The sequence below is a fragment of the Hypanus sabinus genome, chromosome 23 (genome assembly GCF_030144855.1).
Source record: "Hypanus sabinus isolate sHypSab1 chromosome 23, sHypSab1.hap1, whole genome shotgun sequence".
Lineage (NCBI taxonomy): Eukaryota > Metazoa > Chordata > Chondrichthyes > Myliobatiformes > Dasyatidae > Hypanus > Hypanus sabinus.
Window position 1 is genome coordinate 22,382,779 of NC_082728.1, and position 21,177 is coordinate 22,403,955.

At 37.9% G+C, this 21,177-nt stretch overlaps 1 protein-coding gene across 1 annotated transcript in view; it reads left to right on the forward strand.

Annotated features, from left to right (window-relative positions):
- Positions 1–16,116, forward strand: part of nploc4 (NPL4 homolog, ubiquitin recognition factor) — a 52,098-nt gene extending 35,982 nt beyond the window's left edge. The window contains exons 13-17 of the mRNA XM_059948533.1: positions 721–792; positions 5,125–5,220; positions 5,306–5,422; positions 11,025–11,127; positions 11,983–16,116. Of these exons, the coding sequence (XP_059804516.1) occupies positions 721–792; positions 5,125–5,220; positions 5,306–5,422; positions 11,025–11,127; positions 11,983–12,140 (546 nt within the window). The 3' untranslated portion in view covers positions 12,141–16,116. The remainder of the gene's footprint in view (positions 1–720; positions 793–5,124; positions 5,221–5,305; positions 5,423–11,024; positions 11,128–11,982) is intronic.
- Positions 16,117–21,177: the final 5,061 nt, after the last annotated feature.

Here is a 21,177-nt window from a genome sequence, read left to right on the forward strand (position 1 = left end):
AAATGTCCCAATGCAAACTTTGCATTAAATTTCATCTCCAATGTGCCTCTTTTTGCCAGTTGCCTCTTTTGCTACTTGTCTGTTGCTATGTTTATCAGCTTAATATATTAATATACAGGTTTCCCCCACTATCCGAAGGTACAGAGTTCCTATGAAACCATTTGTAAGCCAAAATGTCGCAAAGCGAAGAAGCAACTACCATTAATTTATATGGGAAAAATTTTTGAGCGTTTCCAGTCCCAAAAAAATAATCTACAAAATCATACCAAATAACACATAAAACTTAAAATAACACTAACATATAGTAAAAGCAAGAATGATATGATAAATATGCAGCGTATATAAAGTAGAAATATTGCATGTATGATGTAATTTCACTTATCAAAATCAGGAAGACAGTGAGCCAAAATTGATTTGGAGAGAAAAAAAATTGGCACGTACATGCGTGCCCACACAACTGCCTGCACAAGGTTTCACAGTCATGGTAGTCTCTTGTGGTAAACACGTATAAAGCAGGCGTCTTTTTTTTTGTAAAAGCGAAAATCCTTTTTAGTTAGCGAAAACAGGTACTAATTTAGGTCTTTCGTAACAGCAAGCTGTCGTAAAGCGAACGTTCGAAAAATGGGGGCCACCTGTATATAAATGTATACATAAATTGTGAATTTGTTAAATGTTCCAATAAATGAGCTGGCATGGTGAATTTTTTTTTTTCTCTCATAGGATATAGACAAGTTTGGTAACGAAATTACACAGTTGGCACGGCCACTGCCAGTTGAGTACCTGATCATAGATGTAAGTGCGAGCTAAGGTACATTTCTAACCCTGAATTTGCTTGTTCTGTAGTTCATCTTGCCTGGGGTTTGCACAAAATATAGAGATGGCTTTCATTGACTAATGCTCAGTTTACTTCTAGAGTTCTACAGTACTGCAATTGCATAAAGTGGTTAAAAGCTGCTGTGCCTCAATATATGAATCATGTTCCAGAAACAGATTTAAATACATTTATACTTCTGTATTCATAACTGAGGTTAAATTGGCAGAAATGTGTAGATGTTGTACATCATCCCTCTCCTTCTCCTCTAATTTATTTCAGTACTGTGACACAAAATGGATTTAAACAAAATATGTGGATGAACTTGACTGAAATTCTGTTATGTACTTAAAATATGCAAAATGCACTAAGTTAACATTAATCTAAATAGGTATTTTTCTTAGGTAACTCTTCTGACAGACTTTGAAAAAATGTGTGTTTTTAAATATAGCGGGCATGATAAGTTTCAGAGTGAACAATGACAAGACTGGTTAAGCTCATGATTAGCTGAGTTATAAAGACTAGGAAGGTTGTGCTAGCAGTTTCACATGGTGCTCAGTTAGTTACTGTCCTCAAGGTGGACTGTTCACTTGCACCTTGTTGAAGGGATTACTACTGTGGAGAAGGAAATGAATTTGCTCAAGTTATCCACACCTGGTTCCTTTTGCTGTGTGAATGCAAGATGTGATTATCATTTCTTAACATTTAATGTTCACAATAAAAGGTGAAGATAGGGTTGCAGAGCAGCTGTCATTTGTACATTTGTGTACCAAAAGTGAATTAATGCTTTTGGTCAAGAAAAGGGGAGGAAAAAAAAAATGGCTAGTCCTATTGAATTGCTGATAAGTGGTGAAAGTAGTGATAACAGTATAATTGAATATCAAAGGGAGGTGATTGGGTGTTTTTGGTTTTCATTGTATTATTCAGGTTATGAAGGCATTATCTAATGTAAAAAAGCTTGTTTTTAATTTTAGTATGTATTCTAAAACATTTTATTGGTAGTTAAACTAATAATGTGTTGTTAAGCAAATCTTAAACAGTGTGATGCAATTTGGGTAATCGCTATTCATAAAATTATTTCCTGTATATTTGGTTGCTGTCTTTAAAAGCAGTAACTTTGCCTGTTTAAATCTTTCTGTTCCCTGTGTGGCTCATTAATAAAACCTATTGACACAAATATGAATTACTATCTGTCAATGAGATTTCTCTCGATGAAGTAAAGACGTAAAGGATTATGGCATGTTAGCAGTACTATTAACACAGTAGCTTTTGCAAGAAACTTCAGAAAAGGTCTGAATGAAACTTGAAACTGCCCAGAGTCTGCCAGTACATTGAAATGTTTAGTTAGTGAAATTGAGTACTGTGCAGGTGTTGAAAGTGCTGATCTGAGCCATTAGTAAATTTCCCAGTAGATGCTTGTTACAGTTCTGTTTTCTGCGTTATGTTATAAAACTTTGGAACTCTCATTGTACATTCAATTTTAAAACTTTTGTTTGATTCTCTTTAATTATATCAGTTAAATTATATTTATTATAGAAAGCACAGTACAGGCCCTTCGGCCCACAAAGCTGTGCTGAACATGTCCTTCCCTTAGAAATTATCTAGGGTTACCCATAGCCCTCTATTTTTCTGAGCTCCATGTACCTGTCCAGGAGACTCTTAAAAGACCCTATCGTATCTGCCTCCACCACTGTCACCAGCTGCCCATTCCACGCACTCACCACTCTCTGCGTTTTTTAAAAAAAACGAAACAAAACTTACCCCTGACATCTCCTCTGTACCTACTTCCAAGCACCTTAAAACTGCCCCCTCGTGTTAGCCATTTCAGCCCTGGGAAAAAGCCTCTGACTATCCACACGATCAATGCCTCTCATCATCTTATACGCCTCTATCAGGTCACCTCTCATCCTCTGTCGCTCCAAGGAAAAAAGTCCAAGTTCACTCAACCTATTCTCATAAGGCATGCTTCTCAATCCAGGCAACATCCTTGTAAATCTTCTTTGCACCCTTTCTATAGTTTTCACATCCTTCCTGTAGTGAGGTAACCAGAACTGAGCACAGTACTCCAAGTGGGGTCTGACCAAGGTCCTATATAGGTGTAACATTACCTCTCAGCTCTTAAATTCAGTCCCACGGTTGTTAAAGGCCAATGCACCGTATGCCTTCTTAACCACAGTCAACCTGCGTAGCAGCTTTGAGTGTCCTATGGATTCAGACCCCAAGATCCCTCTGATCCTCCATACTGCCAAGAGTCTTATCATTAATACTATATTCTGCCATCAGATTTGACCTACCAAAATGAACCACCTCACACTTATCTGGGTTGAACTCCATCTACCACTTCTTAGCCCAGTTTTGCATCCTATCGATGTCCTGCTGTAACCTCTAACAGCTCTCCACTTTATCCACAACACCTCCAACCATTGTCTCATCAGCAAATTTACTAACCCATCTCTCCTTCCTTATCCAAGTCATTAATAAAAGTCATGAGGAGAAGGGGGTCCCAGAACAGATCCCTGAGGCACACACTGATACACTCATTAAGGGGTTCTCCTTAATTCTGGTCTCCAAGGCCTTTTTATGGCCCCTTCTGGCTCTCCAAATTTCATTCTTAAGCTCCTTCCTGCTAGCTTCATATTTCTCCTTACTCCAATTAAACGCTTTCCTAACTTGTCTGTTCCTTGCCCTCTCCAGTGCTATGGTAAAGGAGATAGAATTGTGATCACTTATCTTCAAAATGCTCTCCCACTGAGAGATCTGACACCTGAGCAGGTTCATTTCCCAATACCAGATCAAGTACAGCCTCTCCTCTTGTAGGCTTATCTACTTATTGTGTCAAAAAATCTTCCTGAACACATCTTACAAACTTCACCCCATCTAAACCCCTTGCTCTAGGGAAATGCCAATTAATATTTGGAAAATTAAAATCTCCCACCTTTCCAGAATCTGTCTCCCTATCTGCCCATTGATGTTCCTGTTACTATTGGGTGGTCTTAAAAAAAACACCCAGTAGAGTTATTGATCCCTTCCTATTTTTAACTTCTACCCACAGAGACTCAGTAGACCATCCCTCCATGACGTCCACCTTTTCTGCAGCCGTGACACTGTCTCTGATCAGCAGTGCCACGCCCCCACCTCTTTTGCCTCCCTCCCCTTCCTTTCTGAAACATCTAAAGTCTGGCACTCTAAGTAGCCATTCCTGCCCCTGAGCCATCCAGGTCTCTGTAATGGTCACAACATCATAGCTCCAAGTACTGATCTATGCTCTAAGCTCATCCACTTCGTTCATGATGCTTCTTGCCTTAAAATAGACGCATCTCAAACCATCTGTCTGAGCGCATCCTTTCTCTATCATCTGCTTATCCTCCCTCTCGCACTGTCTCCAAGCCTTCTGTATTTGTGAGCCAACAGCCCCTTCTTCCGTCTCTTCAGTTCGGTTCCCACCCCCAACAATTCTAGTTTAAACTCTCCCCAATAGCCTTAGCAAACCTCCCTGCCAGGATATTAGTCCCCCTTGGATCTTCTTTGTTAGCTGCCATGGTTTCAGTGAACAGTTCCACACTCTGTAGAATTACTCCGTAAACTACTTCCATCAACATAACACACACAAAATGCTGGTGGAACACTGCAGGCCAGGCAGCATCCATAAGGAGAAGTGCTGTCGACGTTTCGGGCCGAGACCCTTCATCAGGACTATCTTTCCTTTCATTTAGTCCTGAAGAAGGGTCTCGGCCTGAAACGTCGACAGCGCTTCTCCCGATGGATGCTGCCTGGCCTGCTGTGTTCCACCAGCATTTTGTGTGTGTTGTTGTTTGAATTTCCAGCATCTGCAGATTTCCTCGTGTTTGCTATCCATCAACATAATATCCTTTTTGAATGATTCTTTAAAGTTAATCTTTGGTCAGATGTTACATTACTTTTAATAGTTTTCTTTGACTTGTTCTGTGAAATACGACATCAAAAACATTATATTTGTGTGTTATAGAAAGTTTAGTTTCTCTCAAACTTTTTAAAGGCCTACTTCACAGAAGATTAAAAAATGGAAATGGATTAACTCCAAGGAAAATGTAACTGAATGCTGCTCTCAGAAATTTTAAAATGTATAACTAATCCATCCAGTTCAATAGGAGAAAGGGATAGAGTGAATATCTGTAGATTTTAACAAAGAAATATTCCAACAAATAGTCTTGCATTTAAATATTAATGCCTTTTCTCTTAGCAGATGGTTTGAATATGTTGTCTGTTTTCTAGAAATTTTTGCTTTTACATTCATAAACCTTTTAACTGATTGTGTAATTTTCTTTTGAACACAGATTCCCACAACTTTTCCAAAGGATCCTGTTTACACCTTTGCTTCATCTCCACAACCTTTCCCTGTTGTGAACAGAGATGTTGTAGGAGAAACGCAGGTATGTGTTCACGAGTTTCAATAAGAAATGCATTTCTCTGATCCTTTTTATAGAATTGTAATAAATATTCTTTTGTTTTCTGTAGGATTTTCACACTCTGGCCTCCTACTTAGCACAGAATCAATCCGCTGTTTTTCTTGATGTCATCTCAGATTTCCACCTGCTTCTGTTCCTGGTTACCAATGATGTTATGTCACTCAGGGTGCGTATGCCTTTCCAAAGTGCCTATGTATGGAACACCATCAAAATTGTACCGTTTTAAAAAAAAACTCCATTTGACATTCCAGATATTTGTTTATGCTCCCTTTTGTTAAATGGCATTGACCACACAGAAATAAAATTTTAAAAAATATTTGCAATATAAACAGAAAATCCTGGAAACATTAGTGGATCAAGCTCTGTGTGTGTGTGTGTGTGTGTGTGTGTATATATATATATATATAAAATCCTAGTTATTGCTTTGGTGTAAAGACCTTCTGTTAGAACTATTCTGTGTTTCTAGTCTTTTCTGTTTTTTCAGATTTTCTGTATTGACGGTTGTTTGATTTTCAGTCAAATATTTCATGAGAACAAAAATGAGTGAATATATATCCAAATATGATAATATACAGGATTGGGTTAGAGCATGAAGTTATTTGGGCTTATTCTGGTGTGTTGGGTACTCTTGGATAAAATATCTTTGTTATTTTGTAGTAGCATCCATGCTTTTTTAAAAACTCCAGTAGATTATAAAAATAAATACCCTAAATGTACAACAGTATTGTTAGCAATATAGGGTGGATTTACTAATGACATCAAACCACATTTAAACATATGTATACCTGGTATCATTAGCCGTCATAGAAAATACTCCACTGGAAAGAGTCATATTTTGCACTAAGAAAGATGGTTGTGAATGCCCTTAAAAAATCACCTCAGGGATTCCTCGGGACAGTTGTCTGGCCACTTAATTGCATGACCACTGGTTACCGCAGACAGTTTGCCATGGACAGTCTGTTCTATTCATGTTACAAATAAAAGTAATTTTACATTTTGGATTTGTCTTAAAGGGTTAAAGGCCACTGAAGCAGGAAATGATCTTTAATATAAATGATTAACAATCATTTAAAAACTTCTTCATAATGTGAACCAGTCTGAGAGCTGATACAGAGTCTGAAGCAGCATTCTATCTTGGCTTGTTCCCAGAGTGGTGTCCTCCAGATCATATCCAGAACATGCATTTCAGTTTAAAACAGCAAGTGTGTGTTTATGTGTGTCTGTCTCTGTGTGTCTCGAGCAACAGCTCAGGCTTATCCAAATTTCGAATTGCTTCTTTGCTGAATGTTCTGGTAGTCTGCAAATTTGCAGGAAATGCTGCTCTTCTTCAGTGTAAGCACAGCTCCCTGTCTGTGTGGATGTTCCCAAACCTGCTGGCAGATGTCCAGTATTTTCCCAGTAGCATTCAACTGGTGGGATTGTGCACTGACACTATTAATGAAGTAGGACCTTGCTGGGAACCCTGACAGTCAAGCTAGGGGCTCTGCTCTCTGATCCTAAATAGATTTTTGAATGCTTCGAATTTCAGATATCCGGGAACATTTGGAAAAACTTTGACAGAGCTGGTGATCCGGCTTTGCCATCTGTTGAAGACTCCCATAGATGCTTAATGTCAGGGTTTGTTTTGCTATGCTTGCATTACCCTGTTATATTCTTGAAGACTCTGCTACCACTCACAACTTCTCTGCTTGTCTGTAGGATACTTTGGCCAGCAAAGTAAGCATTGTACCAGTTGGGTTTGGGACTGCAGAGGCTCTATGGCAGTGAAATCTATATTGTGCATTTGGGTGGTGAATAGCCATTGTTTTCCCTTTAACTAAAAATGTTAAAATTAACATTTTATATGTACTTTATTCAAATTTAATGTTGTATTGTCTGTACAGGTGTATTAAGGGGTGTAGTTGCATACTAATGAGTGTCACAATACAAATGATAATAATATCAAAAAAATTTATTCATAATTATTTGAATTGCACCTTATTCAAGTCTTGTGTTTTGATGTTATCTAATGTATTTGGTTTTGGATAGATGCCAATGATTTGGAATATAGCAGATTTACTACTTTTTGATTGGCATTCACCATTCAAATCTAGTGAAATGGTGCAAGTCTTAATCTTGATTACTAAGGTAAAGCAAAAATCATGTTAAGTCATTGAGGCATCAGGACCTGATGATGTACCCTCAAGACTAAACAAGCTTCAGCTACCTCCCTCTGCAGCTGGATCCTTACCTTCCTCAGTGCAAGACCACAGTCAGTGCAGATCGAAATTAATATCTCCTTGCTGACAATCAACACTAGTGCACCTCAAAGATGTGTGTTTAGCTCACTGCTCTACTCTATCTGCATCTACGACTGTGGCTGAGCACAGGTCAAATGCCATTTATAAATTTACTAATAACACAACTATTGTTGGAAAGATTTCAGATTGTGACAAGGGGCCATACAGGAGTGAGATAGATCAGCTGGTTGAGTTGTGTCACAACAACTTTGCCTCAATGTCAGTAAGAAATTGATTGTGTACTTCAGTAAGGGGAAGTCGAGGAACACGCCAGTCCTCATCAAAGGATCAGCAGTAGAAAGAGTGAGCAGTTTTGAGTTCCTGGGTGTCAGCATCTTTGAAGGTTTGTCCTGGGCCCAGCATATTATTGCAGTTACAAAGAAGGCACAGTAGCTACTATATTTCATTAGGGGTTTAGAAGACTTGGTGTGTTACCAAAGACTTGCAAATTTCTACAATGTGCTGTGGAGGGCATTCTAACTGGTTGTATCACAGTCTGGTATGGTGGAGTCATTGCCCAGAATTGGACAAAGCTGCAGTAAGTTGTAACCTGAGCCAGCCCCATCATGGGTACTAGCCGCCTCAGCGTCAAAGATATCTTCAAAAGGTGATGCCTCGCAAAGGCAGCGTTCATCATCACCCAGGGCATGCACTCTTCTCATTGTTGCCATCGAGGAGGAGGTATAGGAGGCTGAAGACACACATTCAACAGTTTAGGAATATCTTCTCTCTACTTGCCGCCCCCCCACCACTGCCATCAGATTTCTGAATGGACAATGTACCCATGTACACTACCTTGCTTTTTTCTTTTTGAACTAATTTAATTTGATATTTATATTTCTCATTGTAATTTGCAGTTTTTATTATTATTATCTACCGTGTCGTGAAATGCATTGCTTTGCAACATGCCAGTGATGTTAAACATCATTCTAGTTCTGATGCAAGACTGAAAATTTATGCCAAAGTATGTGTTCCTGTATTTATTTTTTATTCATACTGTTCAACAGTAGGATAACTTCTGAATAGTCTCCTTTAAAGATTTTAGAAGTATGTTCAAGTGTAAGTTTGCAGGCCAGACAGTGAATGGTTTGTTGAAGATGAAATGATTTCTGCTTGAGAGATGGTCAGTGAGTGGAAGAATATAGTATGATTAAGTATATTTTGTAATCATTTGTGTTAAACACTCAAAATGTATTACTTCCAGATATTTTGTAACTCAGATAAAATAATGCAATAACATGCATTATTTAAGTAAAAAGTAAATCTTGATTTACCTGCTGATATAATCAAAGGCTTCAGTCAGAATGTGTTTTCTTAAGGAAATAGGGTATTTTGTTTTGGTGGAGGATGCACGGGAATATTGTTCAAAGACAAAAAGTCATATTTGAGGCGAGGATTTCCCTGAACTATTAACTGTTGTAGATTTGGATATGGCTCCTTTAGAACTAATGGATTAACTCTGTCCAGAGCAAGGAATGACCCATTGTTGTCATTCCATAAAACTCCAGTTGAACCAAAATGTTCATGAAATCCTTTGCAGCTGAATTTATTGGGGCATGCTGAGAAAGATACGGATACCAAAAGCTAAGCGGTGCAGAGCATAATTTAAAGTCTTTAAAGCATTTGTGCAATAGGATGAGTATTGAGAAGGTCAACAATTATTGCACATTCCCCACTCGCCCTTGCTTTAAAGGGTCAGTCTCTGTCTGGAACTATCAAAGCTCATGCAGTGAGCTGTTGGAAGTAAGTTCCAAGATTTTGATCCATTGGCAATGAAGAATGACCCCACTTCCAAATCATGATCAGTGTGACCTGGGGGTAATCTTTGCACTGGAAGTCTATCCTTTACACTCATTTTCTTTGCTTTCCAGTTGGCAGTTATTGTAGATTTAACAGTGCTGCTACAAGCCCTTCATGAATTGTTGCAGTGTGTCTTGTTGACGGTGTAGTCGGCAGATGTAGTATGTAGAACTGAAGTGTGTTCTGCCAGTTATACAAGCTGCTTTCTCCTAGGTAATGTCGAGTTTCTTGATTGGCACTGCTCCTGTGCAGGCAAGTGATGTGTTTCAGAAGAGAGTCAAAGTCTAGACCAGGGGTTCCCAACTAAAGACCACTACCATTATGCAAGGGGTCCAGGTTGGGAGCCTCTGGTTTAGACTGTAACCTGTACTTGTATTTATACATCAATGTTAGGTTTCTGATTAATGTCAACCCCCCAGAATATTAATAATGGGAAATCCTATTGTGTTACCAGGTCAAGGGAATCTTGGTGGTACTCCTCTTGTTGGAGCTGCACATTTTATAAAAACTGTACTTAATAGTCCAGGCCTGAATGTGGTACAGGGTTTTGTTAATGTCTCAGGAGATGAGAATTAAGCTGAACTGCAGGATTATTATTGAGTATCCTCACTATGAAGTAGCTTAAAATTGGTTGGGCCGGAACCCTGTCCTTTAGAACTCCTGCAGCTGCTTCCAATGGAGACAGCCTTTTCCTTTGTACATGATACCAGCCATCAAAGCGTCTTATTTTCCCCGGCTGTTCAGTATTGATCTTGGTCAAATGCTGCTGCAGTATTAGATGCATCTGTTCTTGTCTCACTCTGGATTCCCTTTTTGGAGCACAGCTGTGATGTCTGAATCTGAATGATGTAGCTTACTTGTGAACAGACACTGTTTTGCAGTTCGATTGATAGCATGTGCCAAGTCTGGAGCAGTAATTGGTGAGATCTGTTTTATACTTGAACAACCCATCAGGGCACTGCTTCACTTTATTAGGGATATGCCGGTGTTGTGGCTGCAGTAACACTGTTCTCTGTTTGTTATGCTGTCCTAACCTTGTCACATTAATAAGTGAAGGGTATGTAATAAAGTCAGCAGTGATTATATAAACTTAGATCTACAACCTTCTGCTTTGGTACTTAATCTGTCTTTAAAGAAGAAATGCAATTTTCAAGTGTAGATAAACTGTATCCAATGATTTCAACATCTGCCATTGTTGGGTTCATTGTAATTTTTTCATTTGCCCTTTACAAGATGGGGGCAGTAACTTTTCTGATTTAATTAATTACTCTGACTAAGTTCAGTTCTAGGTGGGTCTTGTTCACAAATGTCTTATACTTCCTGCAAGAAGAAAACTGACTATGTAAGAATAATATATAGTTTGTTTCCATTGCTGGAGGTCTAAAGTACAATTACTTAGAGACAAAGGTTGTACTACAGAGCCTCCTGGGTAATTTATAGGTGTATCAATTTGGACAGAATGTCAAACACAATGATGACTGACTTTCCGTATATATGATTCAGCTTCCTTCTACACCTTTTAAGTTTATGATTTTAACTAACCCCACCCACACAAGTGACTGCATTCAGATGATGATATTAGAAATAGCCTATTTTTATGTCCTCTTTCACTTGTGTCTGACAGCTTTGACTGAAGTATGCGTCAAATATTTTTAGACCTGAATTGATCTCTGTTTTGTATCTTAACAGGATAGTATCAACTTGCTGCTGGAAGCAGTGAAAACACGGAATGAGGAGCTTGCCCAGACCTGGAAGAGATCAGAACAGTGGGCTACTATTGAACAGCTCTGCAGTAAGATAAATGAGGGTGATGGGTGGTGATGGTAGTTTAAATGTTGTAGAAATGCGAGTTCTTGAATAATTGTACCACTGTTTTGCACATAAGCCCATTAATGCATATACTAAGAGGTTATAACCTGTTCAATCATTATATCTGAAATCATAATCTAGGGCAGGAGTTTCCAACTTTTTTTATTCTATGGACCAATACCATTAAATAAGAGGTCTGTGGACATGAGGTTGGGAACCCTTTGATTTTTGAATATGAATTTGGTGTATGCTTTCTCAGTGACATAGTGGATGTTGGCCAATGAGTTAAAAGTAAAAGATCATTAAGTAGAAAGTGAAACACTGTGACCACAACTAAATGAATTCATTTTAACTTTTTCATTTAAAAGTTCTTTCACAAATGAGTTTAGAGAGTGTGTGGATAAGAACATTGTGTTCTGGCTTTGATCTTCGATGTCTATTTAAAAGTCTGATCAAAGTTGGAACTCTCAATTTAGGAACCAGGAAGTTGTTCAATTACCACTGCAGACCTTGCATTTATGGAGATGTGTGTAGGATCAGATCAAGCCAAACTGGAACTACCTCTCTCAATCCATGTATGAAATTTGGGTTGGAGGCACACAAACAACACCCAGGGCAGGATTGACCCTTCAGAGGTGTGTGGCAGCAGTGTTAACTGCTGTGCCACCTATCAGTACCATAACCCTGAAACTTTTACATACATTTTGTGCCTCTTGTCTTAGAGTAAATCTTCACCTAAATTGATTTAATGTTTAGTGCAACAGCTCTCACGCTTAGATGTGCATGTGTATTTGTTAATGCTTTGTCGCCCAGTTGCTAATTGCTACTCTGTTTGCAGGTACAGTAGGTATTCAAGCACCCAGTACTTCAGAATTCGATGCAATGGGAGGATCCCAGCAGTCTACTCCCACAGCAATGTGGTCCTGTAGACACTGCACCTTCATGAACCAACCAGGCACTGACCAATGTGAAATGTGCAACCTACCCAGAACCTAACCAGCAGCAAATGAAAGCCTAATCTAGCCCTACCTTTTGACCCTTTTCCAATATGGTAACAACCAGGACTCTTTGGATCCAGCAAGGAAATTCTACAAGTGAAAATTGTACTCTTGAGATCTGCCTGGACTTTATTAAAAGATATTAAAAGGAAGCAATGACTAAATACAACTTTCACTTATTTTCTTCCATAATTTAATTGAAAATATTAATTATTTGTATATATAAAAAAATTTAAATGGGTAAATTAAAAACACTTGTTGTGTTCATTACATAATATTTGGAGCTGAAGCCTCGGATCCAGCTTGGCAGGTTTCGGCTAGTGAAAATTAGATTCAGCAAAGATTTCCACTGTAGTGAGTATTACTGCAAACATAACTATTCCAAAAAGAAACAAAACTGATTTAGCCTTTTACAATATTGAGTATCAATGGTTGCAGCAGATTGAAGATGCAGAGCCATGATATCTACTACTGCATTAATTGTTTGCAAGAATCCAGATTTTAAAACTTGAAATTGATGCTTATTTAGTTAATCCATGACAATTTGTATAGCCTTGAAAACAGCACCTCCTCATGGACAGTCTTAAAACTGTCTTGTAATTGAATATTAACATTTTAGCACAGATAATCAGTGCTTAGAATTGACATGGAACTTTATAAGAATTTGAGATACATTATTAGTATTTTAGCTATTCCTTTCCCCACTCAAATATCTGAAAACAAAGTTTTAAATGTATTTCAGTGGGTTATAGAATGTAGGGCATAGTCATTTATATATGGCTAGTATATAATGTACAAAACATTAGCTTTAAACTAATGTCATGTTGCCTATTGCACTACCAGTATTATTCTGTGTTGGTGAACTATCCCAAGGAATTTTTGGGATTTAATTAAAGGTTTAAACAAAATCTTCAAATATTATTTGTAACAACTAGTATTTCGATTAGAAATGGTACAGAGAAGTATCAGGCGTGAAAATCATTTGTATGACTTGTACTTTCATTTTCATTCACCAAGGCTGGCTTTATAATGACAACCTTCTGGAGGAACTCAGCAGTTTGGGCAGCATCTGAGCTGATGCAGGGTTTTGATGTGAAAAAATCGACAATTTCTTTCCTCCCATGTCTGCTGCTTGACCTGCTGAGTTCCTCTAGCAGATTTTGTTACTCCAGATTCCAGCATCCTTGGTCTCTTTTGTTTCCAACTTGATGATAAATTGGTTGTCTGTGGAGACTGCGGTTCTTTTCAAACTGCTCAATGAAACAACACTTTATTTATTCTTTAAACTGTGATTTTAAACAGAATTAAGGATTTTAAAAAGGTGAAGCTATTTTAACAATTGATCTCACAGCTGCTTTAATGATAACCTGACCTAGAAATGTGGTGAATGAGATGCCTTCCTGTTCATCCTGATGCTATGAATTCATGTTGGTGCCTAACACCCAGCCTTTAACCACGCTCAGTGGATTTTGAGAGGAGATTACAGCCAACCTTTTGATATGTACAACAGGTATCTCCTGAGGAACGAAACTGATGCCCTACCTCCCACTGACAATGCATGGGTGTGTACCTCTCACAGATGAGAGAAAAAGAATGGGGGCTTTGTGCCAGAAGGTTAGAATAACCTTGTGTTGTCAGATGCACCTTTGTGTAGGATTGTATTTCGGGTAACAGAATATTTTACCTGACACTTGTAGGATCATTTCTTGCCACTTCTTGATCAAGGTGCCTAACTAATATTCATAATATGATATTTTTAGATTTATTTGCCTCTTGCGTAAAGGCTAACTGGAAGTGAAATGTGATCAAAATGGATAGAAGCACAAATATAAAAACAAATCCCAAAGTTTGCTGATTGTTCTGTTAGTTTCATTGTTCATGCAGTATAATCTGCAAGTTTGTTTGATTTCCAAGTTAAGGCTTTATAGATCTTCCAGATAGTTGGGAAATTTGGTGAGATGACGAATAGGACTACTGATTTCTGGACAAGTGAAATGTTTGCCTAGAAATATTAAGAAGTTAGTACGTTTCTGCCAGGCATGGTGTGATGTAGCTTAAAATACATTAACATCAAGATTTATTGGCTACCTCAAGTTCCACTCTAGTGTTGATTAGAATTTCATTTGTACATCTCATTCTTTTGATTTAGAACAGTGACAAGGGATGTAATATTTGGTGTATATTGGCAACAAAAAGCAATTTTAAAAATTAAGATGAGTATTTGATTAAAGTTTCTTAATTTGTAACATTTGGATGTAGTGATATTTGGGCCAGTGGTTTATATATCCTGATATCGGTAATTTTAAACAAGTGGACTTACATTTGCTTATAGGAATGAAAAAAAACTACAATAGGAAACTACTAAAAGCAAGAAAGTTAAAAAACCGAACAGTTGGCAGTAGTGTTTTTTTAACCTCAATTTGTATGTTTGCCATGTTCAGATGTCTTGGGGTAAAATGTAAGTTTCAGCATTTCAGTTTCCATTTAGAATGAGAGGATATATTTACCAATGTTATAAGTAAATTCCTTTAAGTGAGGCTGACATGCCTTCTATAGAAAAGGGAAGTAGAACATAGGTAGTAACACATCAGTGCAACCAGATTTGTCACATACATACAGTAGTGTCGCCATGATGATGTGTGGTTCCTGCTCAGAAATGGAGACTCTCGCCTGAAAGATACTTGGGTAAAGGTACCTTTCATTGAGTTATAATTTCAACCAAAACTCTGTCATAACATCATCCTCTTCTAAAGCAACTGTTTGCTGATGATTTCATGCATTTTTTAAAATTTTCTCAAGTTGCAGCACAGTTGATAGGATTTTGGATTAAGCACAATTGAAAAGTAAGATTCCATTGTACATTCATACATTTACAAAATTTGCATTACACCTTAAATATTGTATTAGTCCAGAAATACATTGTACATCTTGCTCTTTCATAAGAACGGATTTACTTGCATATAAGTATCTCGGGAAAGTTTCAGAGGCCATGTTACTTGTCCATGTTTGTATTGTGTATTTCTATTCAGTGATATTTTATGAATTATCCATTTGAATAATTTTAATTAAATGAGTGGAGCCTTGATGCAGTGGGGGAAATCGATCCATATTAATGGACTCAAACTGATCTGCATCATAAGGAATAGATAACACATCTCAATATATAACAATTGTGGTAAATCATGCAAAACTGTTAACAGTTTTGCAATACCATCATTTGCAGGATTGCAAGCTTAACTATTGCATTGGAATCTACAATTAATTCACTTTCCAACCAGTTTTACCATAGTTTTTGTTCCAGTCCTATTGCTCTTTGTTTCTCATTTTCACCATGGTTTCTTGTGGCATTTTCCTTGCCCCATCTCTGAAAAATACTTAAGCTGCTTCGACTTGACAGTTGTATTGGTATTGCCACCATCTCTGTCATTGTGATTAATAAATTAAACATGACTTGCGTAATTGCGTAGGTGCTTGCACAGATCCCAGTGGAGGTTTAACTACTTATTTCCGTGATGTCCTTGATCCAAACATATCCAAAGAAAACTCTTGCCAGGAATATGGGTCTTGAAAGTGTATGTATGGATAGATTGGATTTGAATGTCCAGTTAAATATGTTATAATTTGTCCTCATCTCCTGAAGGATAATCCATCACCCAAAGGCAAGAACTTTCACTACAAGAAGTGGCTATCTGGCATTAATCCTCTTAAAAACAACACTTCAGAGTGCAACTGGCTGCTTCAGAGCAACTTCAACAGAGTTGGAGTGGAGAGTGTTGGACAATTAAAATTTTTGAGATGCACAATAAAGCTTAACAGATTGTCTCCTAATATAGTCTGAAGCATAAAAACCTGTGAAGTTGGACATTGAAATTCTCAATTTTGCAACATTAACTTTATTCCAGGTATATTTAAGCTGTCATCTAAAATTGTGACTTCTGCAGTGGTTGAATGGAAATAATAATAAACCATAAATTCTACATAATGTTGCTGTGTGTTTATTACACCTTAAATTTTACCACTAGGTGAACAAGAACTTGGCAGTGTATTTCATGATCTGAGGACATCCAAAGCAGTTTACTGCCTTTGATGCAAATTGGAAGTGCAGACTCCAGTTGGCAATCCCACAAACAATAATGACTAAATAATCTATTTTGGTATATTTTTCGCTATGAATTGTTAAGCAGAAAATGTTCAAAATAGCTATTGAAATATTGCTGACAATTTTCTGGTATTCCATTCTACTAAATGGAAGTAAGAAAACTAACCTGGCCAGTTGAAACTTGATGGAACTGATGATTGACAGCATACGGTGGCATTTTCTTTGGAAATTAGAAATGTGCTTGAAAGCAGAAACAAAAGAGGGTAATGTGGCATTGTAGTGCCATCTGTGCTTTTAGTCTCAGCTTGTTCAGTTGCGGGACTGAGTCAGTTGGTTGTGAGTTTATTACTTGTTCAGAATAAATACATGAACAATGCTGACACATTAATATGGGTGCCATTGTTAGAAGTGCTCCCCTTCACATTCCATTGATTACTCTCTTCTAGAAATTTCATTAGGTACTACTGAAAGGATGAAATTCTTTCATTGTTGTGATCAAATTCAAAATGGCTGCATCATGAGCCCAAAAACAGATGCAGTGCCACTTCAAATAGTAACTAGTTAATTTGATGTGAAGGGATTTACGATATCCTGGGTGAACTGATGAGGTGTGTAAAGTACAAACAGGTTTTTACAGCTCTTGAAAGAATCATCCTCTCAATTTTCACCATGCTATTCTAACAGCTGTTGCAGTGGTTTTAGTTACTGATAAAACAAAAATGAATTTCTTCTGAGTAATAGAATGCTTTAAAATACATGTGCATATGTATAGTGATCTAATCTTATTGAATCTTGCATTAGAATAAATCGTTGAGTTAGACAGAAAAGTATCTGTTGTAAAACGCATTGAAGTATTTCTGATTAATGAGCATCTTTTGCACATAACACGGTACTTACTAGTCACAATTTAATGTTTTTTTTCCCTGTTATTTCCTTGCAACAGTTGTGTTAAAGATTTTGCTTATTTTGTATGTTTTTTTTAATCCCACATTTAAATCACAAAGTTTCTTTGTCTCTCTCAAAAGCCACAGCTGGCGCACAGGCACGTGAGCCAATGAGAATAGTGAACTTTTCTCATCCAAGGTACTTCGCAAGATACTTTACACAACAAATGTATTGACGTACATAGATGAATGAGAATTTTGTGCACAGCAGGATTTTGTAAACGTTAGTAAGATGAATTACTATCAAATCCGTTTGGATTGGTGCCTCGTCGTTACTAAGAATGTAAAGTGATTTTGCCTTGGTCTTCTCTGAGACATACCATCCATGACAATTAGCCTTAGTATTCTTTCAAAAGTACAGGTAGATTATTACTCTCTAGGATGGGGCTTAAACACAATGATTACAAATGAATGTTTTTGGAGCCAATACAATTTCCTGAAGTCCAGGGATGTGGAGTTCATATAGGAACCAGATGGGCAGAAGTTCATGATGATTGAACTCAGTAAACTATTTTCCACCATATGAAGCAGATGCATTACATTATGATAGGGTATACAATGTCTATTTTTAAGCCTACGTTTTGTGAAGTTTTCCTCAAAGCCAGCATCTTGATTTAATTATGAAATAACTAGCACATCACAGCTTTACTAATCTCTGTGACAGGAGTCAATAAAGTGAAATGCAGATCATTGTCTGAATTAGTAGAACGACTCAGACATTATCTTTTTTTGTTCTTGAACATCTATAAGAATGTTGCTGTTAAATTTTGTTAAGCATTGTAGATTATGTAATTTGCATTATTGGAACTCCACAAATAAAATATTTGTAGAGTATCTCTCACTGCTGAAACATGAGATTGAACACTTTTTTACTGCTAGCAGCAATCTAAACAGATTATATGATAATCTCAATGGACTTGCTATCATCCCTCTGCTTAATTGGTAGACTACAAGAGGAATTGTGGGTAAACAAGATCCACAAAGAGTGAAAAGTTGAACTTCAGAATAGGATTTTATTTCTTGTATTCAGTTGTTTTGTAAAGTATCCAGCACTTGTTGTTCAGCAGGAGCATGGAAATTTCAGTATCTTCCGCAATGCCAAGGGCACCTGATATGTCATCACCAGCCTTAGTGCCCCATGGCCGGGGCAGGATAAATATAGGGTCACTATGAGAAACAGGATCTTTGGCCCAACTGGTCTGCGCCAAACAATTCTGCCTAGTCCCATTGACTTGCACCTGGATCATAACCATCCATACCTCTCCTGTCCATGTACTTAACCAAACTTCTCTCAAATGTTAAAATCCAAACTGCATCCACCACTTCCATTGGCCACTCGTTCTACTTTTTCACTACCCCTCCCCCATATTCCCTATAATCATTTTACCTTTCAGGTGAAGTTTCAGTTCTCTCTTGCAAATCAGCAACCTATACCCCTGTTGGTGATTTAGAAACTCTGGTTATCCTTTCCAGTCGCTAAAAAAGCACGTGGAGGCAAATACAGAGCCCTGCAACAGCAGAGCTCAGAACTTGCAGACAAGGGGTGGAATAAGCATTGAGGCTGATAATTCTGCCAATGATGTCAAATGCTTATCACTTCTTGGCAGCATCAAATACTTCCAATGTCCTCTACAGTTTTAACTGATCCTGCATGCAGCAGTTGAGGACTAACATGCTACATGGCGATTATTTTTTTTTCAAATTTTTCACCAACCAGCCATGAGTTTTTTCTGATCTGGACAGTGAATGTGTGCTCAGCTTTAGACTATTTCCTATAGCTCATTTCATCAAAGCGTCTTATGGGCTACTGTGAGAGTAGATTTGCATCTTGTTTGGCTCCTGTTCTCTTGCACGTTGTTTCTGTTCAGTGGATTAACCTCATTCCTTTTCCTTTCTGCCTGGCAATTTGAGATTTGAAATGCTTCCCCAAGCTTCACATCAGGTTTTTGTATCACCTTTTTTCCTCTTTTAAGGACAGCATCTTTAAATTATATTACATTTTATTGATTTCTCATTCCTCCTATATCCTACAATGTCTGTAACTTACTGGGTTCAATCAGGAAAAAAATCCCTTTTGCGTGAGACATATAAGCTAAATCTGTATGTACAGCAGTAAAAGATGAAAATTAACAGACTTTCATCGCTGTAGTCTGGAACATAAATGTCCTGGGCTCTGTGCCTGGTATCAGTCAGCTATCTCAGATGAAGAAATATTAGTTGGCTGAAAGTGGTCCTCACCATATCTAGGTTATCATCCCTCCCTGATCACTAGCCACTAAACATATTACCAAATCCACAAGGTGAGGTTAGCTGTGATATCTTCCTGTGAGCAGTACTTGACATCTCAGCTGTTCTGAAGATTGACTATCTAAATGAAATGCCAAAAAGCCGTCTGTTCCTTTGGAAATGCACCCTGGCCCCAAGAGAGACTTTTTTTTTCTAATTAGCAGCAGCATGTGGATGGCTGTTGAAGGAAGCTTGCTCCAGCAAATATTTGCAAAATATATCCTTTTAATGAAAATTAACTTTTTAAAATATCACTTCTGATATGGTTACTATTTTCATTTTATTGTGTGATTAAGTTTCCCTGTCTTTCAGTCTTGACATCTGCTGTAATTATACCAATTTGATGAATGGAGACAAGTTCCGATGTGAATCTAATATTCCAGATTGAAATGCCAATACATATATCCATCCTTCTGGAATACTGAATAACTGCATTAGGCTGACAGTGCCAACTCAGTGATTTGGCAGAGATCCACCCCGCTTCTTGGATTGACTTCCAAAGCAACTCGGAATCTGTGAACATTAAAACTAATCTTTGCTGTTGAAACCCGAATGCATCTGATAGGGTGACGGGGTGCAGAATCGACCAAAAGAGGTGAAAGGCGCTCCTACCCTCTGTTGGCCTGCAGGTCACCCTTGCTAAGCCCCCCTCCCCCCCGACAAGGTGACATGAAGCCTTGGGAGCAGATGGTGCATATCACAAGTCTTGGCTATGTGATCACTGACACCAGGCAGACAATCTCTGAAGAGTATTGATAATGGCTGGGGTCATCCACCTTGTAAAGACACTGCCCAGAAGAAGGCAATGGCAAACCACTAATGTGGAAAAAAATTGCGGAGAAAAATCATGGAAATGGAAAGGCCATGATCGTCTACGTCTTATGATGGGGTACATAACGAACCAATGATGCGTCTAATAAAATCCATCATTCACTTGGCGCTCATACAGCCTTCTCAGTTGTCTGTCATTGTTTTCTCTTAGTCTAGTCTAGGTTGGGAAGTAAAGTATATTTTTAAGAAAGTCTTTAAGCATTGCACACAGATATAAGTAAATTGAGGAGTTTCTTCAGCTGCTTAGGACACAATGTTTGAGGGAGAACAGGGATGATGAATTTCTTTAGCCAAGCAGTGGTGAATCTGTGGCAATCATTGTCCAGACGGCTGTGGAAGCCAAGTCATTTTGGCATATTTAAAGTGGTGGTTGATAGGTTGGCAATGGTTGCGGGTAAAAGGCAGGAGAATGGTGTTGAGAGGGATAATAATTCAGCCATCATGGAATGGTGGAGCAGATTCGAAAAGCCAAATGGCCTAATTCTGCTACTTTGTCTTATGGTCTAAAAATAACTGCTATGACAATTAAAATAAAGGCAAAAGTGCCAAAGACATGAGTTTTTTTTCAGATGTTATATCAAAAGGAAAGACTGGGAAATGACCTGAAGCTTGTTAAGGCAATGGAGGGTTTTCACAGGATAGACAGAGAACTGCTTCTAGAGAACCCTAGAAGAAAGGCCACAAATAAGTGTGAACACTGAAGTTTCTGCCAGAAATGTTTTTTATCTAAAGAGTGGATCAAATATTGAATTTGTACTCAAAGAGAGCCATTGAGGTGAATGGTTTTGATCCATTTAAGTGGATGCTAATTTTGCACATAAAGGAATAAAGGATGAGATGACGATTAGTCTCGCACTGAGTCCATTCACCATTTG